This window comes from Drosophila simulans, chromosome 2R (assembly GCF_016746395.2).
Source record: "Drosophila simulans strain w501 chromosome 2R, Prin_Dsim_3.1, whole genome shotgun sequence".
Taxonomy (NCBI): Eukaryota; Metazoa; Arthropoda; class Insecta; order Diptera; family Drosophilidae; genus Drosophila; species Drosophila simulans.
This window is the reverse complement of record NC_052521.2, coordinates 21,150,942-21,167,615: the sequence shown is the minus strand read 5'-3', so window position 1 is coordinate 21,167,615 and position 16,674 is coordinate 21,150,942. Positions and strand designations below refer to the sequence as shown.

Here is a 16,674-nt window from a genome sequence, read left to right as displayed (position 1 = left end):
TCCAAACGCGAGACAAACCCACGCTTGCGTTCTCACCTATCGAAATCTGCTATTTGGAAAGCGATGGCAAAACTATCGGTGGAGGCCAATCAGTTTTCTTAAATTGTAGATACATTTATATGTGTTTGTGCTTTAAGAATTAAAATATTGTATGCCTTTTGCAAGGTGCGTATACGGGAGCAGCCTGCCTGCACTGAAATCCGGCCGATCCGGCCCTTCGCAGCGTTTTCCATTTCGAACGCGAACGGGCCGTGAAAAGTGTGTGTGTGTACACACATATTTTGTAAATGCAGTGCGACATACAGACAAGTGCATACACATACGCATGGGCACCATAAAAATATACCGAACCCAAAACCCCCAAAACGCCGAAATAATAATGGGTTCAAACTAATGGATTCCTCTCCATCCACAGGCCGACGCGAATGCCCGATAGAACCGACCACAGGCATGAATCGTAGGGGTTTGAACGCTGGCAATACGATGACTTCTCAAGCGAACATTGACGACGGCAGCTGGAAGGCGGTATCCGAGGGTGGATCAATGCTGCCCGCGTCCAATTCGGCGGTCCTCAATCCGGACGGGAGCAACCAGAGCGGCTTCGCGCAGGGCGGCCTGCCGTACAACTCGGCCGGGAATCCGTACCCGCCCGCCGGCCAATCCTCACCAGCCGGCAACCAGTCCATCGTGTTCCAGAACTCCAACCAGCCTGGCTCGAACACACCTCAGTATACCTCCTCACCTGCTCCCTCGGGCTCATCGACACCCGGACCTGTTGGTGCGCAGAACATTCCCGGCAACTACCCGCAGTCGGCGACGGCGGGCAATTTCAATGGTCCGGTTGGCGGGCCCTTCGGCTCGCCCTCCTCGGGACTCGGCCAGTTTAGCCGGCCGGCCAGCTCGGGCACTCCGTTTAACAGCGGCCAGGCCGGGCACTTCTCATCGCCCACGGTATTCGGCGTTGGCGGGCAATTCAATCCGATGCCGCCGGCGTCGCCTTTCGGCCACGGTGGCAACCACCCGATGATGGGCGGGCCGCAGCAGATGGAGCGCATCGACCAGGGCTTCAGGCGGCACAATTCCTACTTTAGCCACACGGAACACCGCGTCTTTGAGCTGAACAAGCGGCTGCAGCAGCGCAACGAGGAGAGCGACAACTGCTGGTGGGACTCGTTTACCACGGAGTTCTTCGAGGACGACGCCCGGCTGACCATTCTGTTCTGCCTGGAGGACGGACCGAAGCGGTACACCATCGGACGCACGCTCATCCCGCGCTTCTTTCGCAGCATATACGAGGGCGGCGTTTCGGACCTGTACTTTCAGCTGAAGCATGCCAAGGAGTCGTTCCACAACACGTCCATCACGTTGGACTGCGACCAGTGCACGGTGATCACGCAGCACGGCAAGCCCTTCTTCACGAAGGTCTGCGCCGACGCAAGACTGATCTTGGAGTTCATGTACGACGACTACATGCGCATCAAGTCATGGCACATGACCATCAAGGGACACCGCGAGCTCATTCCAAGGTCCGTGATCGGCACCAGTCTGCCGCCTGACCCGATGCTGCTAGATCAAATAACCAAGAACATCACGCGGGCTGGCATCACCAACTCCACCCTCAACTATCTGCGCCTCTGCGTCATCCTCGAGCCGATGCAGGAGCTGATGTCGCGGCACAAGGCGTACGCCCTGAGTCCGCGCGACTGCCTGAAGACAACGTTGTTCCAGAAGTGGCAGCGCATGGTGGCTCCGCCCGGCAAGAAGGATCCGCAACGACCACCCAACAAGAGGCGCAAACGGAAGGGCTCCAACTCGGGTGGTGGCAACAACTCCAACACGCCGCCTGTGACGAACCAGAAGCGTTCCCCCTCCGGTCCCAGTTTCTCCCTCTCCTCCCAGGACGTGATGGTGGTGGGCGAGCCGACGCTGATGGGCGGCGAGTTTGGTGAGGAGGACGAGCGGCTGATCACCCGGCTAGAGAACACGCAATACGACGGAACCAATGCCGTGGAGCACGATAATCACACCGGCTTTGGACACGCCGACTCGCCCATCTCCGGCTCGAATCCGTGGAGCATCGACCGGGCGGGAGCCATCCCGGCCAGCCCTGGGAACGGAGCTGCCCCGCAGAACAACGCGAATATATCTGACATAGATAAAAAGAGCCCCATTGTATCGCAATAGAACTTAATAAAACATAATATTTCGCTATATTGTCAAATGTATTTTCATACTTGCATGTAAAAATATTTAAATAAAGCTTTCAAGTTTTAGGAAATGTATATAAGACATACATACATATTAAATCTATATAATTGTACTTTAAGTCGTCTACTCTACACACTATCTATTATAATTAATTAAACCGTAGGATACTTCTGTTCTTGTCTTGACTGCCTTGCAAAGTACTTAATGTGTTGTTTTAGTAAAACATAACTTTTAAGCACAACGCAAAAACATTGAAAGCTCTTTATTTACCTCCTTATCGCATGGAACAGCAGGTGCTGACTTACTTTCTGGGCTGCCCTTTGCAACTTGGGTACAAAAATGCTTGGAACATATCTCAGATGCTTCCAACAGAAGCACAGAATACCAAGCTATCCAATTTGAAGGAATGCTATCATCATATACCATGTACATAGTACGTGGCATCTCATCAGATATTCGGATTGTAATCGCAGTGCTTAGCAATCCTTACCCTGCCCGTGATTTTGCCAAGTCCAGCTCCTTTGCGCATGCACGAACATCTGCGGGATACAGATACACAGTTTCTGCTCCACATTCAGTTATACTATACCGTCTCGCGTTCAGAAAGGATGCTACTTCTAAATAAAAACCGAGTGCTTTCTTTGGTCGTTAATTTTATTTTTCTTATCATTCTCATTTCATCGAGTGTCCAAGCGGACGAGAGAAACATTAACAAGCTGCTGAACAACCAGGTGGTGGTCAGCCGCCAGATTATGTGCATCCTGGGCAAGAGCGAATGCGACCAACTGGGCCTTCAACTCAAAGGTAATAAACATAATCGTTTAATGTTCAGATACAACACTTTCCCAAGTCCTTGAATTCCTCGCCATTTGGTGATGAGGCCAAAATGTAATTATTTCGAGTTTGGTTCTTACAGCTGCCCTGCCAGAAGTTATAACCAGGAAATGCAGGAACTGCTCCCCACAACAGGCGCAAAAAGCCCAAAAGCTGACCACATTTCTGCAAACTAGATACCCGGATGTATGGGCCATGCTTCTGAGGAAGTACGACAGTGCCTAAATGGCATCTAAATGTTATTCTCATGCATCGAATATAATAAACTAGTCTCGACATCATCCCTAGCATTTGGTTTCGTAGCTTAGGGGATTTTCTAGGGATTAGGCGGCTGAAAGGAATCCCTCCTTTAAATAAAACATGTCTTTGTACACATGACTGTCTCTTTACATCTTATTATTACATAAACTCTAAAAGTACGTCTTTAAAGGGGCCAGGCCATCATTTACTGTGGCTCTCTAGGTAAACTGTTGCATTGTCCACGCCCATAAACTGGTGTATACTCAGCGAGGACAGCATTTTCATCTGGCCCTGATACAGCACATCGGCGATGATCTTTTCCGCATAGATAGCCTGTGTCCCGTCCATGGAGCGAAGCTTGTGGGCGATAATTTTTCCGAAGTTGGAGAAGTGGTCGTCCAGCTGGCTGTCCGCACTCTTCAGGGCCAGCGAAAAGAGGCGCTCAAAGTCAATGGTGGAAATGTCCGCCCGGAATTTACCTGGCGGCGGCTCGTTGTCCTCCGAAATCTGCGACGAGACCGAGGAGGACCTTTTCCGTATTATGTGATTGGCTTTCTGGCTCGGGCTCTGATTACTGATCAGTTTCGTTTGGTTCTGGGCGACGACGCGCTTGCACTGCGGCGATTCGGGGTCGCCAGGCGGAGACTTTATGGAGTCGGGCACGGATTTTCTGCGGGCGGACAGCAGCCTGTTGTTAGCAGGCACCACGATTTCGACCTCCTTGATGGTAGCGCCACTGGCATGGCTGTTGGCGTTGTTGACTGTCTTAATACTGATAACGGGGTCAGCGGCAGCGGCGGCCTCTTCGAAGATGTTGGCACAGAATTCGTTGGCGCTGTTGTTGGGTGACATCTTGATCGAGTCTGCCGACGGCTTTGGGGGCTTGTGCAGGCTTTCGGCGTCGGAATACTCGTCGCCGTTCTCTGGCGCCCCTAGCTGCATGGAGTTGTCCATGCAGACCGACTGCTCGCGCTTACACTTCTTGTCGGCGGGGATCTCCTCGTCCTTGAGGAACATCAGGGACTCGAAGTAGCGGCGCTTGGGGCAGTAGGGCTCGTACTTCTCGCCCTTTTTCTTGACCTCGTTGTATTTCCTCAGCTGATGACGAAATGCACAGCGCAGATTGTTTATCTTTTGCTTTGTTCGCTCCACATTGTACATCTCCCCGTGCTTGGTGGCCACCTCGATGAGCTTCGCGTAGGCCTCCTGCCGGCGGCTGCGGTTTCTGAAGTCCGCCGAGTCCGCCTTCCACAAGCATGGATTGCTTTTGTATTCCTCGATGAAGTCGTCGATAAAGTCCATTTTTTGTTTACCAAATGAAAAACACTGTAGTTTACGGGGCCACCTAATTTATGTATGTGTGCGTGTGCGTGAGTGGCATCAATAGCTATCGTTTCGTTCGGTTCGTTCCGATTGGAACACGCGGGATCGGACCGCAAAATGGGTACATACTTTGCTGGTTTGCAGTAGTTCCTTAAAAAATATAATTTAAAACAAGACACCCAATTTAAATAAGACACCCACGGTAAATATAAAATCTAGCAAACGCAAAATCGATATGCTTAGATTGTGCTGCGATAAGTTTCTTTATATTCGGCTGTATCTACCCCAATACTTTAATATAACTCTTATTTAATTTTTCATATTTACCCGCTATAGTTGGCCGAGGATTAATTTAAGTTTTTTCCTTCCTCGCACTTTCCCGCGTAATATTTAAATAGTAGTAAGGAGTGTTGTAAAACGCCATTTAAAATTCTTGGTGGAGTAAAAATTTGATTTCCGATGGTTGGTGAACACAATAACTGTATGCCAATCGATATTTCCAAGTTCTTGTCGATAATTGTTCCGGCCCAACCCATCTCCCACCTCTAGATAAACACAATTAAACCGAACAGAAACAATAAGAATAAATAAAGATGAGTGGGGCTCACAGAGAGGCGATCCAAAAGCAGATCCACCAGGACTGGGCGAACAGGGAGTATATCGAAGTGATAACTGCCAGCATAAAGCGAATCACCGACTTTCTGAACTCTTTTGGTAAGCAACCTGCTCACGAAGCACCCACTTCCCTCTCTCGCATGTGTGGGTGCGTGTGTGCGTGTTTATTCACACTTGGTTTGTATGTGTGGGTAAACGCATAAATAATATTACTAACAAATATTCATCAGTGACACTGACTTTATTTACTCGAGTCTTAAGTCAATAGAAACAAACAGCGGCTTGTGCGAGTGGTTTATATGTATGGCAATATGTGTATCTACATACATATGCATATGTATGTAACATCGGAGGGCTAAAAACGAAAAGTCGGCGCTATCTCTATCCGAATTAATCACTTGAATAAATTGGATAAACTCTTTCGCTTCTTCTATGGATAATTTAAAGCACGCTAAATGCTGTGATAAATGATACGCCAAAGAGTGCGAGGTAGTTGGGTTTGGGTACGGCAAGTCATGCGAATGCGGCCTTATTTCCCCTGCATCAACTATCTTTATAGACTAAATCAGTGAATTGTACTCTTTACAGCGATGGAAAGTATCGTATATAGCAAGCTAAAAGATCCCATATTAAAAGTATCCTTAATAGGTTTTATGCATACTGTTGACATTATAAACTGTATCATCGTGTGCTATCTATCATCATATCCTTTCAGATATGTCCTGTCGCTCCCGTCTGGCGGTGCTGAACGAAAAACTAACCATCCTGGAGCGGCGCATTGACTATCTGGAGGCGTGCGTCGCCCAGGGTGAAACATTAACGTAAACGCTGCCCACAACCTTACACTAAGCTTTGTACATTTATAAGTAATTAAAATACTGATTTAATATTTAATATCTTTTGATTCGCGATGTGAACTGCCGTGACATTAATAATTCGCTGTACATTGTTTGTTCTTTGAAGGACGGTTTTCACGGCTGAGTTACTTGCGGCCATCGGATTCGATTCATTGCCCCTTTTAAGAATAATATAAGTAATAGCTCAGAACCAAGACGAGCAGCACGCGATGTTTTTGCCAACTAACCGTAGCCGCCTTTATTGTCAATGTTAATGCAAATCGCCCGCCATATATAAGCCGCTTATTAGGGTCTAGTCGTAATCTTGTGAATTTTTTTTCTAAGACCTTAATTGTGCTTAGATTAATCATCGTTCTAGTAGCAGGAGGCTAGACTTAAGTGCTACATTTGTCATAGTTAATTGATAAGCTCTCTGAAGCCTGGCAAATTCCCCTTCGAGAACGATATACGCAGCAGGTGTATGGTAAAAAACAAATCTCTTTATTCCGAGCACGATCGTAGAAATAATTTTGATGATCAGATATAGACGTAGACCTAATTAACAGTGCACATAACCAAGTGTGTTTCCGGAACCGGGATCGGCCTTACACCTTGATTCCGGAGGCCTCGGCGGTGGCGCGGTAGCGCTTGATGTAGATCTCCTCAGGATCGTACTTGGCCTGCAGCTGCTTCCACTCCTCGGGCTTATTTTCGATGATGTAGCGGATGACCTTGTCGGTGTTCTGGCGCTGCTTCTCGCTGCACTTGCTGCACTCCGTCTTCAGGGCGTCCGGCAGGGACTTCTTGAGCTCCCGACCCTCCGGGGTGCACTTTCCGTTGTCCACCAGGCACTTGAAGTAGTTTCCGAAGAGGCGGTTCGACTTCAGGATCTCGTCCACGTCGATGTTGTCGTACTTGGTGGTGTACTTATCCTCGGCGGCGACCAGCACCAGTCCAAGGACGACAAGGGCAAGTATCATCTTCATCTTGGAGTTTTCTGCGGGCGAATTGGGTAAGTATGTATGTATTTTTATTCATTATTCAGCACTTTTGTGGCTTAGTGGGTCTGTTGGTCGGGCAACCAGTAGTCAACCAGTTTTGTGAGCAGGGGATTTTACTGGGCGATGGAAAAATATTTTTACTAGCCACCGAGCGCGACTGCATTCGCAAAATGTATCTGTGGACTTATGGGATTTGTATGCAAATTAATGCACAGCCAGTCCACTTTGTATGCGTATCTGAAACACATTCGCTGGCTGAAAAGATGTCACTGTTTACACACAATGAAACTGGTTGCCCGTCTGGCTGCGTCCATGAGTGTGTGGACTACCACCAGCCAACAGTCGACCACCCGAGCCGATCGGCTCCAAAAACTATAAACGGTGCGGTGCGGTGGTCTTACAATGGGGCTCGACTTGTGGCGACTCGGTGCGGATAGATGTGAAGCAATTCAGCTGCTGGAACTAACTGAGAAATGTTTCTATGAAGTGGGCTTTTATACCTGGGCCCACTTTTTACCTGGGATTGAACTTCAAGTGTAATACACAACACACACCGCGCGCTGTGAGCCTGTGTTCGAGCTCGGCTCGTATCCATATGGGATTGCACACACTTTAGACTTTGAAGCGCAAGTCGCTATTGCTGAAAAGTCAACCCAGTGATTAGTCAATCGTCGTTATAAATTTATATAATATATGTGCGATAGTTATACACACTTAAATTGACATTAACATTAGGCAGGTGACGTCTGAGTACTAAACGTCGATTGAAAGTCGCTCTGCGAGGGATTCGACGCAGCCACGATGGACGGGCTAACTTGGCGATATGTTATTTGTTTACCAGATTTAACGATCTCATTAGCGATTTCCATTAGCAATTCCTTATTTGTTACACTTGAGACCCGTGCAACATGACCCTTTAATAGTCGCTTTAAAGTTGATTGCAATAATAAATAGTTCTCCGAACAATTAGTGGCTATCCATCAAACGCTAAAAACCTCGATTCGAAACTGAGTCATCCGCACCATATTCCAGAAGCTTTCCGGAAAACAATTGTGGGAAGTTTGAACTTGGCGTCGTCCATCCCTCATTTAAACGCAGCCCAGTTTACAGCAGTCATGTCTCGTAAAATGTACTTGTTTTCTTGGTTTTTTTTTTATTAAATTGTATTGTAGTTACAAATAGTGAAATGTAAAAAGTAACAAACACATACACCTTAGAAATCTGTACAAGGAAAGTAGTCGACCTGCAAAGGTAATTTCGTATGTTCAGGACTTCCGGATGCAACTATAACTTTAGGCTTAAACGTTGTGTGTGTCTCGAAATAAATTGTCAGGAGGCAGTTATCAGCAGTTGATCATTGCGCAGGAACAAATCATAACTGGACCTGGGCAGGACGCTTGCGTTGGAATATTGAGTCGATGGTGGAGAATACGTCGCTGGACTTCTTGGCGGCGTCCACCTTGAAGTGCAGACCCCTCAGGCCGTAGTAGTCGACCAGCGGCTTTGTCTGCTTGTGATATGCTTCCAGTCGCTTCTTCAGAGCCTCGGCGTTGTCATCGCTGCGACGGATTAGGGGTTCTCCAGTGACCTGCAAGTACCCCAAGTCGCCTTTCATTTAGAGTTCTTGGAGAGCGTCCCATAGAGATACTTACATCGTCCGTCATTGGCTTCTTTGGAGGGGCAAACTCTTCGTGATACGAACGCCCGCTGGCCTGGTGGATCAAGCGGCCAGTGATGCGCCTCACCAACAGACTGTCGTCGATGGCAAACTCGATGACAGCATCCAAGTTGGTTTTCCTCTTGTCCAGCAATGTGTCGAGCTGGAAAGATCGGGTCGAACGGGTTAGACCCTAGAGTTCAAAGTGCTTCACTCGTGCAGCTACCTTCTCAGCTTGTACGACAGTCCTGGGGAATCCGTCCAGGAGGAATCCGTTCTTGCACTCGGGCTTGTCCAGGTTGGAGTCGATCATGTCCACGACCAGTTCGTCGGAGACCAGTTTGCCGGCATCCATGACCTTCTTCAACTCGGCTCCCAGCTTCGAACCGGATGAAATCTCCGCCCGCAGCATGTCGCCGGTCGACAGGTGGCACACACAGAACTTCTCCTTCAGCAGGGGAGCCTGAAATTGGCATAATTAAAAACATTGATAAGTTTCAGTTAAAGCTAATCAATTTAGCACCATATCGGAAGGTTAGCAATTACCAATCGGCCAGATAAGATGCATTTCTTGAGGCCAGGAAAGTTCTGGTAGACTTTTAATAGATGGTCTACATAATACCCACTCGATTGCCTAAAGGTGTCCCACTTAATTCGCCACATCTCGCCAAGGTTTTGATTTGATTCAGGGTCAAGATAAAGACACCGCTTGACGCATATATACATACTTGGTACATAGATACATACGTATACATTTCCATGTACACATCGTCTTATATAACTTCACCAGTTTTGATTCTCTTCCAAGAGAATTTGGGAGTTCACCGATTATTTGCAAACAAAAACCGCGCACTTGAACACGTTGTATTATAAATAAATACTACATGGCGTCCGTATCACAAAAAACACATCATTATGTAATTTTGACCCACCTGCGTTCCTTTGCCGGAGCCCGGCGGCCCCAGGAGAATGGCGTTGATCCCGATGTTCTCCGGCTCATATCGCTCCACTGGTACTGCTGCATTAGGCGCCATCGTTAACTGTGTATGCTCGACTGATTATTCGGGACTGCTCCTAATTCATAGCCAAACGGAGCCAGAAATGAAGGTTAAAGATAAGAAACAAGAGGCGAAATCACGCACACGATACACCCTGTGCGGATTTGGCCACAAAATCGGCCTGTTTCCACTCTCTTGCTTCTCGCCTATCGATAACATCGTTTTGATATTTGAAAATTAGCTATTTAAATATTGATAGGTGAGTTTCTTTTATTTTTAAATTGCATTCTTATGTATCAATATTTATATTCCCACATCCCATTGAATCGCCAATAAAAGTCTGCCGAAGTTAATTAATTTAATATTCCTATAACAATTTTATTTATTCTGGAATTCGCGTATTACAGTTGCCATGGTACATTTTAATATTGCCCTCGCACCGAAAATAAGCGTCGAATATCTGTGAGTATCCGTGATCCTTCCACCAGGTGCACAGCTGGCGGTTCCAAATGCAGTCCAGTCTGTAGATCAAGTTCGGGTACTCGTATCCCAGCAGGGTGAAGAAGTCCTGGTCGCCGAGGTGGCCCTTGAAGGAGTACTTGGCGACCAGGGTGTGCACCTCCGAGTGGGTCAGCTTCTCCAAGTAGGACTTTGAGTTCCGGATGCGGTTGAGGAGCAGCAGGACCACGCCGGAGTTCAGGCCAGGATAGCCGTGGTGGACACGGCTATGTTGGTTGCCCCCTTCGTTGTTAATCGGATAGTAGGGATTCCCGAAACTGGTCTTGGGATAGCGCACGCGGTAGCGGTAGAGGATGTGGCGGTAGACGGGGGTCAGTTCCGGCGCCAGTCCGTACAGTTGGTGCGGCAGAAAGTTGTCGAACTCGTTGAACAGCAGTCGGACATCGGATCGGAAGACTATATCACAATCTAGCAGAATGGCTCTGTTCAGGCTCCTGTCGGCGATCCTGTGGAGGCCGAGGGACAGGAAAAAGAGGGAGTCGCTGTAGTACGAGTTCGGGGTTGAGCTGAAGTACGGGGACAACTTGGCGGCTATGTCCTGTATGATGCTGGAGCAGACCTTCACGTCGTATATGGTGTATATGACCGTCCGCCGGAACCGCCTGATCTGTCGCTGCAGGATCTCCAGCACCGAGGGCTGGCTCTCGCTGTCCGTGATCACGTGCAGATGCAGCTGGGCACTGGTATGCTTCAGCAAGCTGTGGGCGAACAGGTCGAACTTGAGGTTCAAGTGGTAGTTCTCCCGCGTGTAGATGACGAATATGTTGTAGTCCGAGGACAGGCCGTTCAAGTGCGAGCCCAGCTCCATCTGGGTGGCGGAGTAGTTGAGCAGATAGTGCGTGGGCCTCAGCACCGGGGGAACTGGCGGGGTCGTGGCCGGGATGTCGGGATACCTCGCCTCCTGCTTCTCCGCGTGCGAGTGCTTGGTGAGCCGGCTCGAGAGGAAGGCCGAGAGGATGTTGCCGCGAACCAAGAGATGCGTGTTGGCGAAAACAATTAGAACGCACACACAAATAAATATTAACAAGAGAACTAGCTTCTTTTGCCACCTGCAACGCAGCAGGGTCCAAGCCCAACTCTTCGGCTTCTGGCGGATTGAGTTCCGCCGATTGATGATCAGAGTCACGTTCTCCTGATCCTCCAGCAGCTGCGATTTACACTTCATTCCGTACATATTTAGGTCCGCCGGAAACGTTTTGTGTTTCTGGCTGATTAAAGTCTTAAAGCTGTTCTTGGCCATTTCGAAATCAGCGGAGGAGCACCTATTGCAACAGTACGTCGGCGTCAACGAACATATTATGGGACATATGGAGGCCAACGTTAGAAAACACTAAACGGAAACTCTGAGCAGACGAGCAGAAGCGCACAGAACATTTTTGACGGCTATGAACTTAATTAAACTAGATCGATAAAGCGAGCACGGCGTAAAAATCAATGCAAGTCTTTTGGGGGCAGTGAGACCGTTATTACGAATCCGGAAATTACCAAACCTATCGAACGCCCCCACTTTTTGGGTCAATTTATTGGATCATCTTCGGAGGATCCAAGTGAAATGTACTTGAAAAGCAGCACATTTTAAAGGTATATTAAGCATAATCAGTCAATTTAATTTCCAAAATAACTTTCATCGCTTATCGATAACCAGCGATTAATCTTAATCACCGTAATCTCAAATCATGCGCAGAAGTATCTTTTTTATCAGTATAAGTACATGTTATGGTTGCTCCAGAATTACAAAAGCGACTGGACTACGCTGAGAAAATGTAATAGCTTGGGCCTGCGACCGATTGCAAGAATTCCACTGGAGACCAGAGTTTCTAGAAGACGACCCCATGGACTGCCACCATCGCATTGAAGTGCCCCTGCGGGCCGGAAAGAAAATGAAGAAGCGTCGGGAGCTGGACGCCCTGATAGCCTCCCAGTCGTCCTCGGGCAAGAGAGCCAACCGGAGAGTCCCCGGAGCCACCAACTCCCAGGACAAGCTGCTCTCCGTCTCGACCGACGACCCTGAGGATTACGCATGGGTAAGGAATTTCTACGCTAGTTGCTGCTTACATCGCCACTCACATACTCGATCAAGTACAAGGTTAGCTGTATTTGTATCTATGTATCCGAACCTGCCCAATTGAACTTTCCCAGCTAACGAGTATGTGAAGATACAAATTCATTGGGAATTTCTACGTGCATACATATGTACATGCTTATATGTGCCTCCCACCATAAAAAGAGTGAAATATGTAGCAACCCAATAATATTGCGTTCTTTTCAGACAAATGTCGCTGGCAGTCGCCGCAGCCATCGAAAAATAGCCTACTTCCGCATGTGCGGCCCGCTTCTATTCGGCATTATGGGCATTCTGATTGTGGGCATTTTGTACTGGCTCTACTTCGATCTGCGCCAGCAACTCACCGACTATCGCCAGAAGATCGAAGAGGGTATGGTATACACAGTCTGCTACGCACAGTGCGTCCTCAATTATGTAATCTTTCAGTGTCTGCCATGAGCAAGAACTTCCCGGACACCCTGCAACGATGGCACGAGACTTCGTCCTACCTGCTGAAGAACCAAACAGCCGTCATTTCGGAAATAAATGAGCTGCAAAAATCCATGGAGAGCCTGCGGAACAACTTTAGCAACCTGGAGGCGGCCGTGGCAGCACAGAGAAACCACGGCAAGGACGAAAAGTTGGTGGCTGACTTCGGTGCCAAGATAGAAGCCGTGGCCACGGACATAGAGGCCATCAAGGAGCACTACAATAAGTACACCGAGGTGCAGAAAACACTGCAGGCCGAAACGGAAGCCTTAAAGGTAGGTCTTGCTAGCAGTATACGCTGAGTATCAACACAGTAATGAACATCATGCTCCTGCAGCTCAATCTCTCGCAGCTACCCACGCTTCAGTCCAACGCTTTACCCGCAAACTTATCGGATGATATTGCTGCGCTGAACAAAACCACTTTCAATTCATTTAAAGTACTGGCCAACGATCTGAAGAATGTGAATAATACCCTAAGTCAAACAACGAAAATCCTCAGCGAGGAAATATCTCTGCACAAGGTAATCTCTTCCAATTTCTGCTGCGTTATCAGCGCTAATTCCCATTATTTATTGCAGACAAAAATAGACGACCTGCTGGATCGATCTGAAAACATTACGTCCCATGTGGCCACAATAAGTAACAGCTGGCCGGAATATAAGCAGAAAGTAAGCAGCTTCGATGAGTCTTTGGAGAAAATTGAGAAAGAGGTAGGTCATTCGAAAGTGATTATAGGTAGACATGTACTGAACTTGATTAACTCCAGATAACCCTGGCAAACAACAAGAACAATATGCTGGCCGCTTCCGTGGATCAGCTGAAGAACTTTTGCATTCAGAGCATGGGCAATATTAAAGCTCCCAGTAGCGAAGATGGCTCCGTGGTCCCCAAGGTATAAATTATAATATGGGTGTGATTGCTTATCTTCTATAGAGTTTCAACGTTCGATTACAGCCCGAAGCGATTGCCGCCAAGCAGGAAGTCATAAAGCCGTCTGCAAATGCCACAGTGAAGCTTCAGGAACCTTTGAAGCTGTAAGCTGCTGCATTGCTACCTTGCGTAGTGATGCCCGTTGTATTACCAAATTTGTTCGATTCCGTATTTAGCCATTAAGACCTCATGGATTCCATGTGTGCGAGTTACAGCCAACGATAACTAAATTACAATTACATTTATTGCACACGAAAACTGCAATGTACATATGGTTCGAAGAGCTATTTAACTTAATGACAATTTATAGGATGACGATGTGCACGTGTGATTTCAGTTAAGCAGTTAAGTTTACTTTTAAAGTCCGTTTAGAAGGAGTAAATGTACATACAGGGGGGCGAAGTAAGTGTAAGTCCAACATTATTCACTTTAGATACACGATATGTATTTTATTTGCAAGTAATAAATCAAACTAAAGCTCACAAAGCCAATACATTTTATTGCAGAACTTGAATGAGAACATAAAAACAAGCAATTTCATTTAACTCAGTCGTCGTCATACTGATCGGCGAACTCGTCATCGTCGTAGTCCTCGATGTCTTCGGCCACATACTCGGCCTTCTGCTGCTTCCGGAGGAGCCAAGCCTTGTACGCTTCCTCATCCTCGACAGTCGGGTCGTTGGCCTCGACGAAGTCCTCTGGGCTGTGGGGGAACTCCTCCTGCACCATCGGCAAGTGCTTGAAGGGAATGTTGCGGGCGTAGTACTTGTGGCCCCAGCCCAAGTATATCGACTCGCAGGTCTTCTCAAAGATGAACGTGAAGGCGCCTGGCCAGACGTTCGACTGCATCACGAGCATTCGTTCCTTCTGATTCGTGTACTTGCTGGTCATGCGGGCGAGCCAGCAAACGGGCACCTCGGGGTTCATGTCATTGGCACAGGAGGAGAGGATACTGGGACCCAGCTCGGGCTGATTGAAGCCCTCGATCATGCCCTCTTCTTCGCCCTCCTCCTCGCCTTCCTCCTCATCCTCCTCCTCCTCCACTTCCTCTTCCATCTCGCCCAGCATCTGCATCTTCAGGTACAGGGCCAGTGCCTTTTCGCGCTCCTTGCGGGCCTTCTCCTCGTCGTACCAGACAACGCGGCCTTGTTGGTTCAGAATATTGGACCTGACATGAACCCAGGCCACTGGGGTGGCCAGAGATCCCAGTGGTTCCGCCTCGTACTTCTCGTTTTTCAGGAGCATTACGTCGTTATCTGCAAAATATTCGGGTAGTGCTAAGCGAATCGTGCGTATGCCACGTGCTCACCTTCTATTTGCTCCTCCTCGCCTTCGTTGAACTCCTCCTCCTCTTCTTCCTCCTCTTCCTCCTCGCCCTCTTCCTCTTCCTCGCCGTCGAACATCCGCTGCTCCTTCTTGGTCATCCGCCTGTAGTAGCCCACAGGAGCGATGTAGGTACCCGCTGTGATGCGACCTATCAGGGTGCGAAGGTAATGTTTCTCCTTTCCAGGGAAGCAGGGGTAGGAAATGACATCCGCCTCCAGATCGCCTGTTAGGAACTTCTTGATCTGCCGCGACACTACGATCTGTCGAGGAGTCACTATGGGTAGCTCGATCCAGTCGTCAAAGAGCGAGTTCACAACGAAATAGGAGTACCTATTGCACCCCTTGCCAATATACTCCGGTGGAATGTCGTAGAACTCCATCTCCTCCACCAAGGGAACGGGCGCAGCCTTGGGCTTCATCTTTTCGAGCTCCTCAGGCGGAAATTCCTCCCAGCCATAGATGCCCGGCGTGAGCTCCGGCCCAATGTGCGGCGGCGGTGGCTTGTCCTCCCTGTCCGTGCGCATCTGGAACGGAACCTGCTTCTGCCGCATCTCGTCCTCCATCATGACCAAGCGCGAGGCGATTTCTTCGCGGGTCAGCGAAGCCTCCACTATGTAGTAGGAGGCCTTCAGCCCGTTGATGCAACCCCAGAATCTGCACTGCATGATCGAGGGATGCGTCTGCAGCCGGTTCATGGCGCTGGCCAGCTGGAAGATGTCGTCGTTGCTGATGCTAAATCCGCACTGTGTCCAGTAGAACTGCAGCTGCTGGACTCGTTCGTCGAAGGTGACGAAGTACCGCATGGAATCGTCGATGACAATGCGCATATCCTCGTTCGTCCTCAAATCCTCGACTGACAGGTCCTCGCCCATCAGATCCTCGCCCTCCATGACATAGGGCAGCTATGCGAGATGGTGGTTGCATGGTGTAGCTGCTTATGAACATAACACACTGCTCACCTTCATGGACTGGAGAATTTTCTTGGCCACCCGGAAGGATCGCACCTCATCGAACACGCCACTGGGCGGAAAGCGTTCTGGCAAGTGGAACTTCTGTTCGCGAACATTGCGGCTGAATTCCTCGAAGAAGTCTATCACATTCGGAGGACGTTCGTCAATCACCCTCTTTATGATGTCACTAAGATGATCGAACCTGTGGGCATAGGAAGATTGGATTAAGTACAAGTTAACCATGGTTAAAAGAGCATACTCACAAGTTGTCCCCACTGAGGGTGCTATACTTCTGCAATATGGACTTGGCCACGTTCAACTCATAGCCAATGTTCGGGGCCTCGGGATTCTGGGCGTTGTGGAGATTGCATTGCGAATCAAAGGCGCCTATGGATATTGTGGTTGTCGAGGACGAGGATGACGATGTCACGTTGGAGCATTCGGGAGATGCCTCCTCAGCTGCGGGCTTCTCCGGCTTCTTCCTTCTGGGTGCGCAAACTGGCGGAGGAGCAAAGTGCGAACTGCTCGTGGAGTCTAATGAGAAATTTTGGCAGGAATCCTTGTCCATCGCGATGGAATAGTGGGACTCTGATCAGTAATCCTCAAAAGCATGTGTTGTTTGGCTTGGGACAACCCAATGATTGTAGGAGTAATGGCTTGACAGCTAGCCTATTTAGTTATTTTAAAAAGTACTTTCAATTT

The 16,674-nt window shown here is 48.5% G+C and overlaps 9 protein-coding genes across 11 annotated transcripts; 4 read left to right on the top strand and 5 right to left on the bottom strand.

The window, feature by feature from the left end:
• Positions 1–17: 17 nt before the first annotated feature.
• LOC6735995 (LIM domain-binding protein 2) lies at positions 18–2,297 on the top strand. 2 transcript variants are annotated; one of them, XM_016181245.3, is made up of 2 exons: positions 18–165; positions 416–2,297. In XM_016181245.3, the coding sequence occupies exon 2, from the start codon at positions 451–453 to the stop codon at positions 2,182–2,184; it is 1,734 nt and encodes a 577-aa protein (XP_016029369.1). In that variant the 5' UTR covers positions 18–165; positions 416–450; the 3' UTR covers positions 2,185–2,297. The 2 variants fall into 2 exon arrangements, with proteins under 2 accessions (XP_016029369.1, XP_002082904.1); XM_002082868.4 differs by lacking the exon at positions 18–165 and adding an exon at positions 273–309.
• A 467-nt stretch (positions 2,298–2,764) lies between these two features.
• LOC6735994 (allergen Tha p 1) lies at positions 2,765–3,323 on the top strand. The gene is made up of 2 exons (XM_002082867.4): positions 2,765–3,012; positions 3,125–3,323. The coding sequence occupies exons 1-2, from the start codon at positions 2,817–2,819 to the stop codon at positions 3,265–3,267; spliced, it is 339 nt and encodes a 112-aa protein (XP_002082903.3). The 5' UTR covers positions 2,765–2,816; the 3' UTR covers positions 3,268–3,323.
• An 88-nt stretch (positions 3,324–3,411) lies between these two features.
• Positions 3,412–4,676, bottom strand: LOC27208798. Its single transcript, XM_039291658.2, has one exon. It carries the CDS (start codon positions 4,582–4,584, stop codon positions 3,484–3,486), a length of 1,101 nt encoding a protein of 366 aa, XP_039147592.1. The 5' UTR covers positions 4,585–4,676; the 3' UTR covers positions 3,412–3,483.
• Positions 4,677–5,103: 427 nt separating this feature from the next.
• LOC6736004 (probable protein BRICK1-B) lies at positions 5,104–6,109 on the top strand. The gene is made up of 2 exons (XM_016174474.3): positions 5,104–5,319; positions 5,936–6,109. The coding sequence occupies exons 1-2, from the start codon at positions 5,199–5,201 to the stop codon at positions 6,043–6,045; spliced, it is 231 nt and encodes a 76-aa protein (XP_016029367.1). The 5' UTR covers positions 5,104–5,198; the 3' UTR covers positions 6,046–6,109.
• Positions 6,110–6,536: 427 nt separating this feature from the next.
• LOC6736003 (ejaculatory bulb-specific protein 3) lies at positions 6,537–7,614 on the bottom strand. The gene is made up of 2 exons (XM_016168856.3): positions 7,459–7,614; positions 6,537–7,053 (listed from the first exon to the last, which is right to left on the bottom strand). The coding sequence occupies exon 2, from the start codon at positions 7,040–7,042 to the stop codon at positions 6,662–6,664; it is 381 nt and encodes a 126-aa protein (XP_016029366.1). The 5' UTR covers positions 7,043–7,053; positions 7,459–7,614; the 3' UTR covers positions 6,537–6,661.
• Positions 7,615–8,187: 573 nt separating this feature from the next.
• LOC6736002 (adenylate kinase) lies at positions 8,188–9,864 on the bottom strand. The gene is made up of 4 exons (XM_002082875.4): positions 9,647–9,864; positions 8,941–9,177; positions 8,710–8,877; positions 8,188–8,645 (listed from the first exon to the last, which is right to left on the bottom strand). The coding sequence occupies exons 1-4, from the start codon at positions 9,746–9,748 to the stop codon at positions 8,430–8,432; spliced, it is 723 nt and encodes a 240-aa protein (XP_002082911.1). The 5' UTR covers positions 9,749–9,864; the 3' UTR covers positions 8,188–8,429.
• Positions 9,865–10,065: 201 nt separating this feature from the next.
• LOC27209061 (xyloside xylosyltransferase 1) lies at positions 10,066–11,708 on the bottom strand. Its single transcript, XM_016184575.3, has one exon. It carries the CDS (start codon positions 11,469–11,471, stop codon positions 10,095–10,097), a length of 1,377 nt encoding a protein of 458 aa, XP_016029365.1. The 5' UTR covers positions 11,472–11,708; the 3' UTR covers positions 10,066–10,094.
• A 173-nt stretch (positions 11,709–11,881) lies between these two features.
• On the top strand, positions 11,882–14,182 carry LOC27208453. Of its 2 annotated transcripts, none has more exons than XM_016184016.3 (7): positions 11,882–12,255; positions 12,501–12,666; positions 12,723–13,039; positions 13,102–13,287; positions 13,345–13,476; positions 13,533–13,658; positions 13,700–14,182. In XM_016184016.3, the coding sequence occupies exons 1-7, from the start codon at positions 12,064–12,066 to the stop codon at positions 13,802–13,804; spliced, it is 1,224 nt and encodes a 407-aa protein (XP_016029364.1). In that variant the 5' UTR covers positions 11,882–12,063; the 3' UTR covers positions 13,805–14,182. The 2 variants fall into 2 exon arrangements, with proteins under 2 accessions (XP_016029364.1, XP_016029363.1); XM_016184015.3 differs by having other exon boundaries at positions 11,883–12,255; positions 13,721–14,182.
• Positions 14,176–16,649, bottom strand: LOC6735993 (radial spoke head protein 6 homolog A). The gene is made up of 4 exons (XM_016168850.3): positions 16,236–16,649; positions 15,982–16,174; positions 15,006–15,924; positions 14,176–14,952 (listed from the first exon to the last, which is right to left on the bottom strand). The coding sequence occupies exons 1-4, from the start codon at positions 16,538–16,540 to the stop codon at positions 14,243–14,245; spliced, it is 2,127 nt and encodes a 708-aa protein (XP_016029362.1). The 5' UTR covers positions 16,541–16,649; the 3' UTR covers positions 14,176–14,242.
• Between the last annotated feature and the right edge of the window lie 25 nt (positions 16,650–16,674).